A 20,535-nucleotide genomic window follows, 5' to 3' on the forward strand; every position below is an offset into this window, starting at 1 on the left:
AAATTGTCCATGAAGTAACTACGAACTGGTCAATATGATGTGTTTTTTTAACAGATGGATATGTAAATTAATGCTATTTCATCTCTGGCTGTATACAACAAAAAAAATGCTGCAGTACTTTAATAGAAAAATGAGAGTAAGTGATTATTCACACTTATCCCGTAGTCATAGATGGAGACTAAAGTTAGTCAAATCCTAATTTAATTGCTTGATAGACTAGTTTCTGATATTAGGAATAGTTTTCTCTCAGAATAAAGTTCTAAAATTTAGGACAGATTTTCTCTTGACTAAAATGGTTTTGTTTAAAATTGTGAGCAGTAAAAAGTTCATATGATTAAGGGAAAGAAAGCAATAGTGGTTATCAACATGTTTTAATGTAGATTGCTCATCTGTGTATATTAATTATCTGAACACCTCCCCCCCCCCCCCATTCATGCAAATTCATGTAGCAATCTGCTTACTAGGCTTATCTTATTATATGTAGATAATGCATCATGAATAAGTGCACCATATTTGATAATCATAAAAAGTTGTTTATGAAATGTACATACTTGCATGCAATTTCAATCATTGGCATATTCTCATGCTGTTATACTCTTACTATTGAGATATTCTGATTCATGACACCTTTAAAAAAAATATATATCAAGCATGTTCATAGAACCTGCATATCTTTTATAGGCTTATGTGCACTACATCACACGTTGGAACAATAAAACAGACTTGCAATTCTCTGTATACATAACACCCTTGTCAGATTGCATTTGAAGGGGAAAAGACTCTTTTGACAGTTCATTTTCTGTATTATTCATTTATAATTCACATGTGATATTGTTATTGTGATCATTCAACATCCACTATGTTTTTAAGAAGAGAGAATACAATTGTACATGTATATTGAATTGATCAATGTTGATATGCTATCATTATACTGAATCTAAACATTGATGCATCATTTAGCCCAAAATACCCTGTTAAAGGAGTATGTTGCATGTAGATCATTGAGTTGGCATACATATTGAAGTTCAGTCTACTCTGGTTGGGGATATAATCTGTAGATTTTGTTGATAATATAGTCTGGCTGCAGTGTAGAATAATAGAAAATCAACCTTTGCTTATACTGTATGTTTATGGATGCTCTCATTATATCTGCACGGTTAATTCTAAAGTAGGCCAAGTAGATTTATAGGCTGATGTATGTGACATTTCTTGCTCTTATTATTACTATCACTATTAGTATTACTATTAATCTATTTATGCTATTTGTATACAAAATTGTAATATGTGAATACCATGGACCAACTTTTTGTATTTTTATAAGCCATAAGCCATTGCGATCAGCAAGGTTTTGTATTTTTCTTCTTGCGCATATCACTTGTGGGCTAATAGGCCGAGTGGCTGAATGATTTCATTTAATGTGTAAACCTTGTACAATTTATGTTTGCCTTGTTGATTTTTAAGGATATTAAAATATTTGGCAATACTTGCAAATATTGGCTTGCATATTCTTCTTAGAATAGTTGCATTTTCTGGAATATGAGAGAAAGAGAGATACAGAGACAGAAGGGGAGAGGGAGAGAGAGGGGGGGGGGGGGGTGGGGGGGGGGGGGGGGAGAGATGTATAGACCAGCAGATAAAGACAGAGTGAGGAGAGGGGGGATACAGAGAGAGAGAGACTGGCAGAAAGAGAGACAGAGAGTGGGGGGGGGGGTCACAATTCAAGAAATAGTGGAGCTACACAGCTGTGTATGTGTGTGTGTGGGGGGGGGGGAGAGTAGAGATGTATTAATCATCTAATGTGTACACTTTCAATTTTTTTTTCCAAAAAATTATGCGAAAGCAAGAAATTCTGACAGGCATAAAAACCCACAGAACCCATGAAATTATAATAGCAGGCTAAAAACACTGACACTTTTTTTGAATGATGCAAAGAAAATTCTTGGATTTATAGTGGTCTAACATGGATATGGTGGTGCACAGGGATAGAACTTATTCTGAAGATAAACATGGCCTTTGTCCAATGGGGACGGGCATATGTACCCCCGGCATCCAGGGAAGAATTTTTATTGCAGGCTCGGCTAAATTAAGGTATGGTTCAAAAGAACATTCTCACTTTTGTAATCATGAACAGGATGAGCGATAAAGAGCTGAACTTAGGGGCCGATCGAGGGAGGCTGCATGAGTGTGCTAGCTTCAGCCTAGCTCCCCCCGGCCCACTTTTTTCCAAAATCATGTACAAAAATGTAATGACCATTTGATTTCAATTTTTGCATGGGTCTGCACCGCCCCCCCCCCCCTCCTTTCAAAACCATTCCAGGGCCCCTATCTGAATAATTGATAGAGGCCCATAACCTGAAAAGTGCATATTTCAAAGATTGGAATATAGGAATCTCACTTATGAGGCCTACCACTGCAATTATGTAGCACGAGCTGAACAGCACTTTTTGTAATCATGAACAGAATGTTTAATTGCTTTATCTCGTTGAAACAGTAATGAAACTCAAATCACGAGCAGAATAATTTGTGCATCATGTTGACTTCATCTTTTTATTCCTTTCCTCCCTCTCCTTCCCTCTTTTTATATTCTCTCTCTTTTTTTTTTGGGGGGGGGCGCGGGGCATGCAGTTTGCAAGCGGCAGGGTTCCGCTTAATCCAGGGACCGGCCCCTGGTTATGGGCCTGTGGGAGAGGGTATTGTTGATCCCTTCCCCCCCCCAAAAAAAAAAAAGAAAGAAAGAAAAAAAAAGTAAAAATGAACTCGACATTCATCGAAATTTTTAATTCTGGCGTAAAAAACAAAGTGTAGTAAATAAAACAAAAGTGTTCACGCCCTCTACCTTCTGTTTGTCAACAATTAATTTCTGCTGTTCTTGCTTGCAAGTCGAGCGACCTGTCTGGATCTGGACACATCTCTCACGTTACTCCGTTTGGGTAAGTTTCTAGTCCTAAGCCATTAAAGTAACAGAATCAATAATTAGCCTAGGGTAGGGTAGAGTGCAAAATATGACCGTGTGTAGGACTATTCGATGGATAATAACTGGGAGTGGGATACGACAGCTCGGGCGACAGCTACACAGCCACAGGATGCAGGAAACGATCAGCGCAGCTGCCACTGTCAACTGTGCTGTGCTGTGCCTGTGCCCAGAATCATCATAGCCATTGCATTGACATTGCGTGTAGCCTGGGGCGTTTTGGGGAGTGAAAGTCATATACGGTAGGCCTACTGTACGTATGGTCACTCCTAGACAGCTGGCAGCCGTCTGTTTCGAGGAGTTTTTTAACATTCGTTCGTAGGATGAGTGCTCGTACACAGACGGCTCGCTATCGTGCAGCCAACATTAGGGGACTTGCAATGCAAAATCCCCCCGTCGGCCGTCGGGGCTCTTCAATTTTTGTCTTTAATGAATAAAAAATTTGAAAATTAACACGACTAAAATGCAAATTTATATTCCCTCTTGGCAATAATTGCCAAAAAACAGAGAAAAATGAAGTTGAAAGGAACAAAAACAGTGACTTACCTCACTCATTCAATGAACAAGGTTATGATATAACCTTGTTCTCAGTTATATCTCCATGTGTGGCAAAATAAGGGTGGCAATGTTTGGCTTATTTTCTCTTTTTGTTTGGGGCAAATGCCTGATTTTTTTTACACTGACAGTTTCCATTACACCTATTATTCATATATATAACTTGGCTCTTATTTAAATTTGACACTTTAAATAATTTTTTCTTAATTAAAACTAAAGATCAAAAAATGAAAAATTTCTTGCCATATTACTTTCCACCAATAGAGGGCGTACACAAAAATTTGCCCAAAATTCAAGTTTTTGAGCACTCTGGTGAATACAAAATTATTCCCAAGTTACTAATGTAAAATAAATTGCAACTGTATGGAAATGAGTAATTTTGCTCACAAAAGTGATATTTTAATGATTTTTCAAAGTTTGTGCTCTGTACAACATTTGGCATACCATAGTCCTACCTGAAGATTCCCCACAGGCAGGGTGGTAGCAGTGAACAAGTGAGTTACCTTGGCTGTCGCGCAAATTCACTTCCCCGTTTTATCTGATCTTAAGTACATAAACATATGGCTATTGAGTCCCCTGTACAGATCGCGCTAGAACTTTGGTCTCTGTATTTGGTGAGTGAAGCCAACGGAGTTCAGCTGAACAACCAACAAAACAGAGACTGAAGCTTTTGGTCTAGGTCACTCCCCACTAACGCCTGGTACTCCTACCTATATTCCCCCACATACGGGTACAAAACCAGAAACTTTCGCCCCCGAGAATTCTACTTTCCCTCTAAAAGATCTAGCCCTAAAACATGTACATGGGGTCCAACTTCATTTCCAACATTTCTTCGATATTGATTTCATTTTTAAAGAAGAATTCATTAAAAAAACGATAGATTTGCTATGAAAAGATGGGAAGAGCTTACGGCCGTGTTTACGTCGCCATCTTGATTTCTTTGTCTTCCGCTTGGCGACAGCACGCAAATCACGCGGTTTGTGTTCTTATCCACCAACCACAGTGTTAGTACAATCGTATGAAAGAGTTCCATATGCACCCTTACCAAACATGACAAAAGATTGTCAAGACTTGGTTTCAATCTAACGACAGTAACCTTAGACCGAAAGCTGCCTTCAGTCTCTGTATTTTGGTTGTTCCGCTGAACTGCGTTGGCTCACTCACGAATACATAGACTGAAGAGCTTGGTGGCCCGTACGTACAGACTACGTATTAGCAGTAACGTTAGATCTAACATTCGGCGGAAACCCGATTTTCCGATAATAAAAAAAAATACAACGAATGAAACCTTTGTCTGAATACCTAGACTAATCTCGACACGTCCCATCGCAGCAAGGATGACGTCACTCATAGCTGCTTGTATACAGTCAAAACAACCCTGCTTGATTGTCGAGTCAGATTCTCAAACATGTCATAATAGTCCAGGTAGGGGCGAGATAGGGGAAAAAGTTGCTAGGCCTACTACAGACCTCCCATTTTGAAAAATTTTTGACATATTTTTTTTTTAAATGATGAAGAAGATGTGGACAAAATTTGGCCACCCAAATTAGAGCGACTATTGCCTGTTGTACCCTCCAAAAATTTCCACTGGAGAGCACTAAAATTTCTTTTTTTCTAATTTTTAAGAAAAACCTCCCCCCCCAAGAACACGGGGTCCAAAACTCTAAAAACAGATTTGGATCAGAACGCATATTTTATCGCGTGCACTATTGAAAATCAATTGTAAATGCATGCTTTCGGCAAAGGGTGCCTAATTGAAGTACGATAATATGTTAATACACATGTGCTACAATTGAAACCTCTTTTAAGAATACAGGCCTTGAGGTCTAACATAATTTATTTCCTTATTTAAATCAAAAGTTTCATATGATGCCATTAAAACCTTGGTCAACCAAGGAGAATTAAATGAAAATAAAAGTATGAAGCAGGATTTCTCAAATTTTTTTCTTGAATTTATTGGCCCGAAACATTTTAGTCCTGGCGCATGTGTGCAGTCATTATGTTGTTTGTTAATGGGTCGCATTTCACTGCAAAGTGTTGACGCCCTCTACATTCATTGGCCACCAAATGAACAGTATGGCTGAGCGCACGCAAGTCTCTGCAACTTTGCAAGTGATATTTTCAATTGATATTACCCCCCCCCCCAAACAATTTTTTATGGCTACAGGGCTAGCAGATTTATGACAAAGAACATCATGATCTGAAGTTCATCGCATGATCATCAAACTCCAACTCCAGCCTGGATATAGCAAGGAGGGGCGTCTGTAAGAACTACGAGCCAAGTCCACATTGACCATGGAATATTCTTCAACGACGACTGTCGCCTTGGCAGCCGTTTACATTGTACTTGGAGCTGGAAGAGTCATGCTTATGAGATTATCAGCTAATGAAGGTCAGAGAGGAATAGGGAAACATATTTGTGGGGGGGGAGGCAGTCAAATATATTGCTGTAGACACGCGTGACCAAAAAAACGTGTTTAAAGGGGTGTTTTTTCAGTTTTTGATGTGGTCCGCACGTGAACTTGTTAAGGGTATCAAAAACACAGATTTTCAAGAAAAAGGGTGGTTTTGAAAGACTGGTCAGTGGTCTATCGCGGGGTCAAATGTATTTAGGGTATTTTTTTCCCCAAAGCTTTTTTTAAGACTAGCCAAACGTGTTTAGGGTATTTTTTCCCAAGCTTTTTCCCTGTGATATTTTATTTTGGCGACAACTTGTTTAGGGGCCAAAATGTGTCGATAAAGCCAGCGAAAAACTTGTTTAGGGGGTTATTTTGCACACAGAAAACTTGTTTAGGGGGTGTTTGGGAATTCCTTAGTCACGCATGTGTACAGCAATATATTTGACTGGCCCCCCTGGGCTCCGGGTTAATTCACCCCTGATATCTTCAGTGATCGTAGAGGGGTTATAGAAAGATTGTGAAATCTCTGCACAGTTATTGTAACATTCATGTAGTATACACATGTATTAAACAAATCTAGATTGTGCTACATATATTCCCATATATAAGCTACACAATTGAATAATGCCACCTTTGTAAAGAGATCTGATGATTTTCAAAATTTATGCAATTCCACCAAAAAAAGTCTTAAAGGCTATGGAGGCAGTCCATCTAAAATGATTAGATTGTCTTCTTATGCCCCCCCCCCCCCCCGGATTTAATACAAGAAGAGTATGACTGGCTCATGGTTATTGTACAATGATAGTACATGGAGAATATAAATTGGGCATAGATCTCTACATAAATCTTCTGCTCCTTTTGTTAAAGGAGTGACCTATTCTGTTACGCACATTATATGTTTTCAGCCACTTTCACGATATTGTGTGATGGAGAGGTGAATAATTAAAATGGTTCTATTTTCTTTTCTTCACCATTTTCTTCAGATCATAAATATGACTACTTGCCTGTGACAGTCAATGTGTGTGCTGAGGCCGTCAAGCTGGTTGTATGTCTTTCTATCATGCTCAAGTTGGAGATGAGTGGTGAGATTTATTTCATGTGATACTCCTCATTCCTTCTACTGCTGATGCTGCTGCTCCTCTTTTTGCTCCTAATCCTATGTTTGACCTTGCTTCTCCTCCTGCTTCTCTTTTTTCCCTACTGCTCCTCTTCCTGCCCTACACCTTCTGATCCTCCTGTTCCTGCCCTACTCCTTCTGCTCCTCCTCTTCATTCCCTACCCCTGTTCCTGCTGCTGCTCCTCTTCCTGCCCTACTCCTGCTACTGTTCCTCCTCTTCCTTCCATAATCCTGCTCCTCATCCTCTTCCTGCCCTACTCCTTCTGCTCCTCTTCATTCCCTACTCCTGTTCCTGCTGCTGCTCCTCTTCCTGCCCTACTCCTGCTACTGTTTCTCCTCTTCCTTCCATAATCCTGCTTCTCATCCTCTTCCCTCCCTACTCCTGCTCCTGCTCCTCTTCTTCCCCACTCCTGTTCCTGCTGCTGCTCCTCTTCCTGCCCTACTCCTGCTACTGTTTCTCCTCTTCCTTCCATAATCCTGCTTCTCATCCTCTTCCTTCCCTACTCCTGCTCCTGCTCCTCTTCTTCCCCACTCCTCCTTTTACTGCCCTACTCCTGCTCCAGCTCCTCATCCTCTTCCTGCCCCAGTTCCTGCTCCTGCTCCTCTTCTTCCCCTACTCCTGATCCTCCTCCCCTGCCCAGGCTGCTCCTTGTCCTCTTCCCCCATCAGTTCCTGCTCCTCTTCTTCCCCTACTCCTGTGATTTTACTTCTAAAATTGCTGATTTAATCCACTTTCATTTGAGAGTTCTGGGGCCTGAGGGTGACATTGTAATACGAAATAGGTCTGTGCCCATCTGTTTAGAATCATGCATAACTGTTGGTGTCAATTTAAAGGTCAAGTCCACCTTAGAAAAATGTTGATTGGAATCAATAGAGAAAAATCAGACAAGCACAATGCTGAAAATTTCATCAAAATCAGATGTAAAATAAGAAAGTTATGACATTTCAAAGTTTCGCTTTTAACAAAATAGTTATTTGAATGAGCCAGTTACATCCAAATGAGAGAGTCGATGATGTCACTCACTTACTATTATTTTTGCTTTTCATTGTTTGAATTATACAATATTTCAATTTTTACGAATTTGATGATTAGGACCTCCTTGCCCGAAGCACAAAATGTTAAAATAATGCAATTCCACGTGTTCAGGGAGGAATGAAACTTCATTTTTCATGACAATGATGAGAAAATGAAAATATTTCATATTTCATATATAATAAAAAAAAAAGAAATAGTGAGTGAGTGATGTCATCAGTTCCCTCATTTGCATACCTACCGAGATGCGCATATAACTGTTTTGTGAAATAAAGCGAAACTTTAAAATGTCATAACCTTCTTATTTTACATCCAATTTTGATGAAATTTTCAGTGTTATGCTTGTTGAATTTTTCTCTTTTTATTCAAATAAAGTTTTTGTTGGGGTGGACTTGTCTTTAAGAATCACCAATTGCAATCGGTGATCAATTTACGTTATACATTGGTACACATGTGCTGCAAAAACAAGCTACTCTAATTGACTATAGAAATAATGAAAATCAGCCAATAACTTCGGCGGTGGATTCCATGGATGGTGGTACGTAGGTAGTAGGTGAAGGTGATATTTCCCGAACTCATTGCCCCACACAACGTTCACATGATAAAAGTATGCCAGAAATTTTTTTTAAAGAAAATATCAGCATCTCTAAAGGAATCTGCCATGTACGAAACCAAGGAGAAACACAGGATCCTGAGTTTACCTTCTTTCATTTGTGATTTTTTTTTGTGTGTGTCAATGCTGTATTCTTCTCCCTTTTCATCAACACCGGTCTGTGGGGTGGAAAATGAACACGGCCTGGCTCGCAACCCATCATCAGGGGCATACTGACAGGTTACCCGTACCGCAACAGGTACGGGTTAGAACACTACCCCTCCTCCCCCTTGGGATTGTGATGTGTTTTTTTTCTTCTGAGAGTTGCGATGCCGGCAATATATTTTCACGATTGGTTTACCTTTGAAAAAATCTCTCCTAAAAATTTGCTTCAAGAAATGGAACAGTTTTCCAGTCATTCCCCCATTCATATCATTCTTGAACTGCCCCCAGATAAATGGATGGTATTTCATCTGTTTACTTTTGAGTAAAGGGTGTATGTAGTTATGACATATTAATGTAAACAGGTTTTATGATAGGTGCAAGCTAGCATACACATTTGAAGTGGTTTTAATCTGTAATAATATTTGCTGTCGTTTTAGATCTCAAATGGACTGCATCAATCACGCTGAAAAGTATTTTGATGCTCCCTCTGTCTGTCTCTCTGTTTCTTTGTTTCTCCCTCTGTCTCTCTGCCCTTGTCTCTCCAGGCAAAACAACATTTTATTATCAGGGGGCTACTTTTCTCAGCTTACTGCCTGATTTTGCAACATGGGATGAGCTTTAACATGTCAATGAATTGGGATTTTCATGGCTCCCCTTTTCAGTTTTTTTTTTAGTTTCCAGGGCTGTAAAATAGTATTTTTGGGGAGAAATCACCCGAGCCCCCATGCTTTCCCCCCCCCCCCCCTACCCTCTCCCGTCTGGCTGTCTCCCTCTTTCCCCTCTCCATCTTTCAATATATCCTGAATGATATAAATGTTGCTTTCTTGATGCAACAACTACATTGAAGTTTACTGCTTAGGACTACACAATTCAAATCTCTTCCTGTCTTCAATAGTCATTCCATAGAAATTCAAAAACTTGCCGTATGTATGTTTCATAATGTTTCTTTAAAGGACAAGTACACCCCAACAAAAAGTCAATTTGAATAAAAAGATAAAAATCCACCAAACATAACACTGAAAATTTCATCAAAATCAGATGTAAAATAAGAAAGTTATGACATTTTAAAGTTTCACTTAATTTTGCAAAACAGTTATATGCACATGCTGGTTGGTATGCAAATGAGAAGACAGTTGATGTCACCCATTCACTATTTCTTTTGTATTTTATTATATGAAATATGATATTTTCTATTTTTTCCTTATTGTCAAGTGAAACAAAGATTAATTCTTCCCTGATCATGTGGAATTAGCATTGTTTTAATACTATATGGTTCAGTAAAGTTCCTTCTGTAAAAATTGAAATATTGTATAATTCAAACATTAAAAAGCAAAAAAAAAATAGTGAGAGACATCACCAATTGTCTAATTTGCATACTGAGTTGTGCATATAACTGTTTTGTGAAAAATATGTGAAACTTTAAAATGTCATAACTCTCTCATTTACATCCGATTTTGATGAAATGTTCAGCATTATTCTAATTTTATATTTCTCTTATCTAATCAAATCAACATTTTTCTGGGATGGACTTGACCTTTAATACCCTAGTAGACTCCCTCTCCCTATGAATTGCAGTGTAATCTTTATTCATGTATCTTCATATTTTTCTCCTTCACTGTATATTGTGTTGAATTCATTTAAATAGTGGGCTGGCTTTAAACATTCTTTGGAGTGTTGTGTTCATTACAAATGTAATGTTTTAATTGTTATTATAGTAAATTTTCATTATCCTTGGTTTCAGGTAAACCTTTATTCAAGGAATTCATTCAATTCAGCTGGCCTGAATGTCTCAGGTTCTTTAAATGGAGTATCCCTGGCCTGCTTTATTTCCTTGACAATCTTATTGGATTTTCTGTCATGACTTTCTTTGAACCGGTAAGTTCTAACATAATGTAAGTTACACTGAGCATTTTGGAGACAATAAATCCAAACCTTTCAGTGCATTCGTATAGATTATTTGTTTGTACTTGAATTTTTTTAATGATTGGTTAAAAAAATAAACTTAAACTTGTACTTTGTTAAAGGTTTATTTGTATAAATAAAACAACTGAAATTTCACCAAATTTGGATGAAAAAATAGCAACGTTGTGGAGTATTAGATTTTTCTCTTAATTTCATAGCACAGTAGATTACATTTATCAGCCCTTCAAGGTTGATATGCAAATAGGAGAGCCAGTGATGTACATTAACACACTTGCCTTTTTTGTCTCACCTGCATAGCAGAGTGAGACTATAGGCGCCGCTTTTCCGAAGGCGGCGGCGGCGTCAACATCAAATCTTAACCTAAGGTTAAGTTTTTGAAATGACATCATAACTTAGAAAGTATTTAGACCTAGTTCTTGAAACTTGGCCATAAGGTTAATCAAGTATTACTGAACATCCTATTACAGTTTCATGTCACATGACCAAGGTCAAAGGTCATTTAGGGTCAATGAACTTAGACCATGTTGGGGGAATCAACATCAAAATCTTAATCGAGGTTAAGTTTGAAATGTCATCATAACTTAGAAAATATATGGACCTAGTTCATTAAATTTGGACATAAGGTTAATCAAGTATCACCAAACATCCTGCATAAGTTTCACATCACATGACCAAGGTTAAAGGTCATTTAGGGTCAATGAACTTTGGCTGAATCAGGGGTATTTGTTGAATTACCATCATAACTTAGAAAATATATGGACCTAGTTCATTGAACTTGGACATAAGGTTAATCATGTATCACCAAATATCCTGCCTGAGTTTCACGTCACATGACCAAGGTTAACCTTAATAAGACTTGACTATTTTGGAGGCTAGAAAAACTGGGGGGGGGGGGCCTTTTGGGCCCCCCCTAAGATCTCGGCCGTTGGTCGTCCGATCGCAACCAAATTTGGCACACACATACTTTGTCATGTCCTCTAAAAGAAAACATAGTCAAAATACTGATATTCATTGTATTTTTTAATATATGCATAATTAATTATGCGAATATGCAAATTTTTATCAAAAAATTGAATTTTTCATACTTTGGTACCTATTGCGGTCCATAAATTCCCGTTTCAAGGTTTTCAGCTGTAAGAAGAGGTTGTTTATCATGGAATTGTGTTATTTCGTGCTTGAAATATTAGATATGCTTATGCAAATTAGTAATTACTAAATATGCAAATAAGTACTCTGCACGCGTTATGTAGAGAAATACAACATTTGGCATGTTTTATTGCATTACACTCTCTTGCAATGAGCCAAAGCAATCTTGGAAGATAAACAAGTGATGTGTTACATGTACACTAGCTGGTGAAAACAAAGCATAAGAGATATCACATAATTTATGCAAATTATATTCATAATTAATTATGTGAATATGCAAATTTTCATCAAAAAATTGAATTTTTCATATTTTGGTACTTATTGCGGTCCATAAATTCCTGTTTCAAGGTTTTCAGCTGTAAGAAGAGGTTGTTTATCATGGAATTGTGTTGTTTCATACTTGAATTATTAGATGTGCTTATGCAAATACCGGTAATTAATTACTAAATATAGTTGTGCAAGCGATTCTGGTATTTTGCACTACTTTTCTTATGTTTTTCTTTGATTTTAATTTCTTATGTATTTCTTTATTTTGCATTTCTTATGTATTTCTTTATTTTTTTATGCAATGTTTTTCATTATTTTCATATCCTAGAACTGCTACTTGAATTCACAAGTGACATGATATAGAAAGAAACAAATAAAAATGTAGTTAGAAAACAATGTGTATAACATTCATTCAAATACCATACACTTTACACACAAACGAATACAAATTTCAATTTCTTACGTGACATGTGGTACGAAAATGTTACGTAACTCCGCAACCGTGGCATGGGGGTAAACAAATTTGGTATCAAAAGTTGCGCAAAACTCAAGAGAAAAAAGTCATGAAATGGCGGCGCGAACGCTTCATGCGCAAAAAAGTTATCGCGATTTATGTACAGGGGGGGGCCTAAAAGGCCCCCCCCCCAGTCTTTTTAGGGTGAATTAAAGGTCATTTAGGCTCAATGAACTTTGGCCGATTTGGGGGTATCTGTTGAATTACCATCATAACTTTAAAAGTTTTTGGATCTGATTCATGAAACTTGGACATAATAGTAATCAAGTATCACTGAACATCCTGTGCAAGTTTCAGGTCACATGATCAAGGTCAAAGGTCATGTGAGGTCAATGAACTTTGGCCACATTGGGGGTATTTGTTGAATTACCATCCTATTTCTGTAAGTGTATTGGTCTAGTTCATAAAACATGGAAATAATAGTAACCAAGTATCACTGAACATATTGTGCGAGTTATAGTAGTTTTCAAAGTCAGCACTGCTGCTACATGTATGTTGAATTGCGTGATGCAGGTGAGACGGCCAGAGGCATTCCACTTGTTTTTATATTACAGGTGAATTATCATTATGTCAATGTTTGTAGATTTGTAATGAAGAAGTCCCTGATTGAGTCATAATCAGGGGCCTGTTGCAGAAAGAGTTGTGTTTAAATGCTATGGAGCCCAGGGCCCCGTCTTACAAAGAGTTACGATTGATCCAATCAATCGTAACTCTATGGAAATCATCAGTGTCATAATTTTTTCTATAGGAAATGTGCACAATGTCCTTTGTAAACAAGGAGAAGCACAGTAAATTTTCAAGACAACGATGAATGAATATTCATTATAGCTAGAAAATATTTTGAACAAACATGCATAATAGATGTTGACATTGCTGGCTGTCCATAGTTGCGATCGATCGGATCAATTGCAACTCTTTGTAAGACAGGGCCCAGGTCAATTAATGGTGGTTTCATATGTTCAACAAGGAATAGTGCCATGCTTCACATTATTGGATAAGAAAAATGAAATATTCCTTTTTGAACAAGTTCTAAAAAGATATCAGTGCGTGTGTAACATTATGGACTCCCTAATCTGCATACCTCTCCATACATGTATGTTCATATTGTGAAAATAGTGACACTTAAAGTGGTACTCCGGGCTGAAAATAAAAATATCTAAATAAGTAATAGTAACATTCACTGAAGAAAATGCTAAAAAATTCATCAAAACCTGATAACAAATTATGAAGTTTATTGATTTTTAAATTTAAGCACTATTTTTTGGAAAACAGTTATGCACATCGTCTTGAATATTCATTTGGGGGGCTGATGGTGTCATGTCCCCACTTATGTTATGTTATGTTATTACATTAGATAATTTAGTAGTTCATATTTTCATACATATCCATGGAATGTTTCTCCTATGATAAAATAATTTGCAGCAATTAAATGTCTAATGGATTAAATCAGTTGTCAATCCATTTTTTTTTATTCATGGCGGACAAATTTAAATAAACATAATTTCATTACAATAAGATTAAAAGAAAAAAAACAAGGGGGGATAAGACATCATCTGTTTGCTTGTTGAATATGCATGAAGACATGCCTAGAACATTATTTTACTGAAATAATGTTACCTTGAAGTAAGCTTGAAGGCTACACCTTTCTTATATTACTGTAGGTGAATATGGTGAAAAATTACACCACATATTGCAAATTTTATTCTACAAGAATTTTGTATTGTATGAGGACTGAAGGATACCATATGTCATTATGCAGCCTTCCATGCCGATAGTGTTATTTAAGGTTACCATATGGTGTCAAAAGGATGCACTTATATATCTACATTCTCTATTTAACCTTTGGATTTATTGTGGGGGAAAGAAATCATTATCCACTTAGAATGTAATGGTTATAAAAACAGTTCCATTGTATGTTTATTTGCTTTATAATTGAAAGCCATAAGAATAGTTTTTCATGCCAATTATCTTGCCCATTCTAAACCAATTTTCAAAGAATTGAAGTTATTGAATATTTTTGATATGAATGATTTTAATATTGCAGTTTTCACGTTTTTAGTTTTTAATAAAATTATACCATCTAGTCTTTCAACATTTTTCAAATTGAATTCTGATTTTTACTTGTATAATATGCAAAAGCCATTAGATTTTCACTTGCCATTTGAGAGAACCAATATTGGTATCAATTCTATATTGTTTAAGGGTCCTAAAATTTGGAATGCATTACCTGATGACATTAAAGGACAAGTCCACCCCAATAAAAACTTAATTTGAATAAAAAGAGAAAAAATCAACAAGCACAATACTGAAAATTTCATCAAAATCGGATGTAAAATAAGAAAGTTATGACATTTCAAAGTTTCGCTTATTTTTAACAAAATAGTTGTATGAACGAGCCAGTTACATCCAAATGAGAGAGTCGATGATGTCACTCACTAACTATTTCTTTTGTTTTTTATTGTTTGAATTATGAAATATTTTGATTTTCTCGTCATTGTCATGTGAAATGAGGTTTCATTCCTCCCTGAACACGTGGAATTCCATTATTTTAACATTTTGTGCTCCAGGCAAGGAGGTCCTAATTGTCAAATTCGTAAAAATTGAAATATTGTATAATTCAAACAATAAAAAACAAAAGAAATAGTGAGTGAGTGACATCATCGACTCTCTCATTTGGATGTAACTGGCTCGTTCATATAACTATTTTGTTAAAAATAAGCAAAACTTTGAAATGTCATAACTTTCTTATTTTACATCCGATTTTGATGAAATTTTCAGCATTGTGCTTGTCTGATTTTTCTCTATTGATTCAAATCAATATTTTTCTGAGGTGGACTTGACCTTTATATTAAGTGTATCACTCAATTCTTTCAAACGATTATTTAAAAAAAAATATCACTTATAAAATTATGAGGCTTTATTTGTTCAAGTATTGTTTAGGGTTTGTCTTGGAATATAATTTGTATTTGTATTTATCATCTTTATTTTCTAGTTATGTTAAAATGTTGATTTTAAAATGTTTGTGCTTACATTTTGGTGGTAGCACTGTATAAGACTTGGTTCTAAGCTGTCTCCACATTCTTATATTGATATTTTTGTTTATTACTATGTATATTTATATGTTTTTTATGAATGAAATCAATTGAAATTTGAAAATTGAAATTGAATTATATCTCATGTATGTTTTTCTTCATTTCATTATAAAGGCTGTTGCTGTTTTGCTTGGAAACTTCACTATCATATCAACGTCACTCCTTTTCAGACTCATTTTAAAGTAAGTGTTTAAAAACAATATTATTCATAATAAGTACAAGAAAAATCACCTGTTTGTAACTGCATCATAACCCAGTGTATTATAAACTGTACATTGGACTGTAAAGTGTACATTGTAAAAAGAGCAATGTTTTTTATTTATTTTTTTTTCATTATCTGATTCAAAGTGTTTTTTTGCCTTGAACTTGATGCACATTGTAATCATGGAATATTTACATGGTGATAATTACCACACAATAGGGTCAGATGGATTTGGCATGAAAAACAATAATGTACAAATATATATGCTTATCTTATCTTTTTGCAAGTGGATTATTAAATAAACCATGTACATGTATAAAGTATATGTTTATGTATCATAGATATTGTTTTTTTAGTGAGTTGACATTCTGTACATGAATTAAGGACATACCAGAATTTTAAATTCATTCGTAGTCCTCCTTATAAACACATAAGTTACCATATCATCTTTTAATATATGAAGGTAAATAATGCAATAATTTTAGATTATATACCATGCTTGTTCTCAGAATGATATTGATTTGTTGTATCCCTAAATAAGTACAATCATAGATTTACATTTAATTTCTTCATGGAAGTGTTCAAAATAAAATTTAATCGAGAATGTTTATTATGTTCTTCTAAACCTTCATTTCTCTTTCAGACGAAAATTTAGTCGGGTGCAGTGGGCGTCCCTGCTGATTCTCTTTCTTGCAATAGTTTCATTATCAAACCAAGATCACAGGAGCTCAGTCAGAGGTCACCACCATACGTCCGCCACGCTAGAATCCATAGACAATGCCACACTCTACGAGGTTGAGATCCTCCAGAAACGACATGCCATTCCGTCGGACCTCTGTCATCGGCAACTGCGCCATACCTCAGAGCCATCCAACTCGGAAGCCAGTAAATACAGTTTCACGGTCAGCTTCGGGCATGTCTTGATCGTGGTACAGTGCTTCTTGTCATCGTTCGCAAACATATACAATGAAAAGATCTTCAAGGAAGGTCATAACGAGCAGGGTCTCCACATGTACATTGTCCAGAACACCCGGCTGTATACCTTCGGGGTGATTTTCAACACGCTTACGCTTCTTGTCATTCCGAACTTCCGGAACCGCGTTATTTATTGTGGGATGTTCAGTGGGTACACCTGGTACTCCACGTTGCTCATCTTCGCCACAGCCGCCCTTGGACTGACGATATCCTTGATGCTCAAGTTCAGAGACAACATGTTCCATGTCCACAGTGCGCAGGTCACGACTGTTGTCATCATCAGCCTATCAATATGGCTGACAGGATTCCAACCGACCTTAGACTTCTTCTTGCAGATGCCTACGGTGTTCCTGGCTATCTTCATCTACAACAACAGTCATGTGCCTGCAGAACCAGCCTTGACACCTAGGAGGAGATATCCATCAGAGACTGTCAGCAGGGGCCAGGACAAATCGGTTAGGAAGAGGGTGAGTTATTTTTGATTTTGTTTTTGACTACACATTCTGCAATTCGTCGCCTTCTTGCACAAGGGCCGTTCCAGGGTTCCCAGCCCATAAGGAAAATCAGGGAACATTATTTTACTTTTTTTCCAGTTGGGGAAAAATCATGGAATTGGAAAAAAATACCTCAAATGAGGGAAAAATCTGAATTTTGATCGCCCCAAAAGTCGAAAGCACAGGAGTCATTTAGACTCTGTTATATTTTGTTGCATCAAATCAACATTTATTGAATGACTGGTTATGGTGCGGTTTTTTGTTTGTTTTTTTTAAATGAAATTCACTGCAACAAGCCAACAACTTAGAAAACATGTGAAACTGGGAATGAGTTAAAACAATTATCAGGGAATTTTTAAACTTCATCCGGGAAAAATCAGGGAATTTTGTTTTCTTGAAAAGCTGTGAACCTTGCATTAGCGCTCACTGTTCACTGCAAGCTAAAGGCCTTTGTGCGGGAAGACGACAAATTATTCCATGTAATTAATTTCTATTCAGTCTGGCGCCTTTGGTATAAAAATGGCAGAGTTTCATGGAATGATCCTTTTCATTACATCTGTAAATATCCCTATAACATAAAGGTTTGATGATGCTTGTTATTGCCACTGTCTGTGAATAATTCGTCTTGTTTTCATTCATTAATTTATTTTCATCTTTAGAATATTGCGACATGCTTGTCTGCAATAATATTTAAAGACAACAAATTTCTGTTTTGACAGAGAACAAAATATTTCTCAATATTTTAAGTATATATTTTGAAGATGAACAAAGTAAAGAGGATATTACACTAAGTTGGGTAGGGTGACAGGCTTTCAATGAATTTCATATCTAAAGCAAATAATTCAACCACTAAACTTGACACTAGTTTATAACTTTTTCTCTCTTCAGGGTACTTCAGTCAGTGAGGAATTGATAGAATTGACAAGAGTCGACGGAGAAGACGAAACAAGCTCAGTAGAATGATAGCGAGACCAATCCCTCTTGTTTTGGAGCATGGTGTTTGGTCATTTTCCCTGTGAAGTCCCTCTAGGTATACCATGCAAAGCAGCTGAGAAGTAAACATCGATTCTGTTTTAATTGACCTCTACGATGTAGGGATTTCGGAAGTGGGTTGTGACGCCATGATCAGAAATGCAACCAAAATGCGAACATCAATCAAAAGGTTATTTGTTTCAAGGAAACAGTACTACAGGGTAAAATAATGCCTCTGTAATCAATGAACGAGTCACAGGATTGGATCGGGGGGGGGGGGGAGTCTTCCTTTTACCTCTCCATGCAGCACTGCACCATATGCTGGAAGTTTATTATCACAATTCTGATATTTTCCCTTATATTTTAGTTTATTGATAACGTTGAATTTTTAAATCAATTCCTTTATAATACTTATATATATTATAGGGCACTACTTACGTACTGTATATTTGATAAATCAAGAGGATATATTCAGCTGGAATACTCCCCAGGGAGTGTAAAATGTACTATGGCTGCGTTTATGCGACCTCAACCCAGAATCATGATTGGAATCACGATTTGAATCATGATTCAAAACAGCAACATGAATCACGATCCGACAGAATCAGCGTTTATACGACCATCTTTCTAACGCTGTTTCTCCCTGAATTCAGGCCGATCCAGTGCGCATCACAGTGCGCAGTTTGACCCAGGAAGTATAGGTCAACATTTTCGCGCGTGTTTCTAACTTCACGTCGGCTGCTAGATTTTTGCTGCCACCGGAGCTAACGCGCGATCGTTTGTGCAAGTGCAACTCGGCTTCCGAAAAATAAATCTTTTACTTCCAGAATTCCGTGTATTGTACCTCGTATTGTTTTTGTTTACTTGTATTCAATCTTGTCGGTTCATCAAAAATGGTGTTCGGTAGCCGTAGTACTGGGCACGAATTCTGTTAATTTTGTCTCGACAGGCGGTGCCACATCTCCGTTGAAATTCCTCCCTCGCAAGCGCCGCTGAAAGGGACTCGTAGATCGTCTTATATTTCTGTGAATCCCGGTAAGGGATGCTTGTGCTTCAGGCTGAGCCCAAAGCACAAGCAGAGCCCTGAGTTCGTCGTCAGTCCAATTTGTGCCTTTGGAACTTGAAGACATGATTGATGAAAACAGTGAAATCAGGGTGACCAGACGTCCCGTATTTCCCGGGATTGTCCCGTATTTCAGAATATTGAACAAAATGTAGTTAATACATTTAAAAGTGACGAATTTTCATTAAATAACCAACAGCTGACGAAGCAGGGACAACAATTAAATCGATAACTGTAAACTTTTGCAAGTTCTGCGATGATTTCTTGCTAATACATTGCAAACGAACTGGCCTCCTGCCTGTGTGTGGCAGGCTACTATAGCTAGGCATGGAGGATCGAAGCAAATTCTCAATGGTGCAAACACCTCACATGATAAACAGTTTTTCCACCAAAATAATCACAAAATCGGCGGGAAATTCTTATAATTATACTATGGATTCTCAGTTTAATGATTTGGAGATGTAATCGGAGGAAAATGTTATTGACTTTTCATAGATCTAGTTGTTTCAGCTTTCGTTTTGAGTCTTGGTGTGCACGATGCCGCGATGTTTCATCTAATTTTTAAGTTTGACAATATGTTTCACTTTGAAATTTTATTCATTTCTAAAACATTTTATGTTTAAAATTTTAAAAATACATTTAAAAAAACAACAAATAAAGTTATGATTTTTATTAGATGATTGGATTTTTTGTTTACTTGAAGTTTGAACTTTTCCCTTTTCTTTATTTTATATATACCCTATCCTTTCTGCTTGCCCTTTTTTGTTCCATCTATCTTTATTTCCTATCTTTCTTTCCTCGACATTTCCTTTTCTCTCTCTCTCTCTCTGTTCATTTTTCTTTCTTTCCTTCTTTATCCAATAAACTTTTTTATTTCCTTCATTCTTTCTTTCCTTATAATTACCTTGGCTTCCTTCTCTCTTCGTCTCCTGTTTCTTTTCGTTCTTTCTCTCCTTCCATTATTTTCTATTTTTTCGTTCTCTTCCCCTTCATTCTTCCCTTCCATTCTTTATTCCTTTCTTCATTTTTCCCTTCTTATTCTTTTCCCTTATTTT

The 20,535-nt window shown here is 36.7% G+C and overlaps 1 protein-coding gene across 1 annotated transcript; it reads left to right on the forward strand.

Annotated features, from left to right (window-relative positions):
• Positions 1–2,847: 2,847 nt before the first annotated feature.
• LOC121430002 (probable UDP-sugar transporter protein SLC35A5) lies at positions 2,848–18,643 on the forward strand. The gene is made up of 7 exons (XM_041627272.1): positions 2,848–2,930; positions 5,694–5,918; positions 6,909–7,007; positions 10,574–10,707; positions 15,889–15,956; positions 16,620–17,418; positions 18,334–18,643. Exons 2-7 carry the CDS (start codon positions 5,822–5,824, stop codon positions 18,406–18,408), a joined length of 1,272 nt encoding a protein of 423 aa, XP_041483206.1. The 5' UTR covers positions 2,848–2,930; positions 5,694–5,821; the 3' UTR covers positions 18,409–18,643.
• The last annotated feature ends 1,892 nt before the right edge of the window (positions 18,644–20,535 follow it).

The sequence above is a fragment of the Lytechinus variegatus genome, chromosome 16 (assembly GCF_018143015.1).
Source record: "Lytechinus variegatus isolate NC3 chromosome 16, Lvar_3.0, whole genome shotgun sequence".
Lineage (NCBI taxonomy): Eukaryota > Metazoa > Echinodermata > Echinoidea > Temnopleuroida > Toxopneustidae > Lytechinus > Lytechinus variegatus.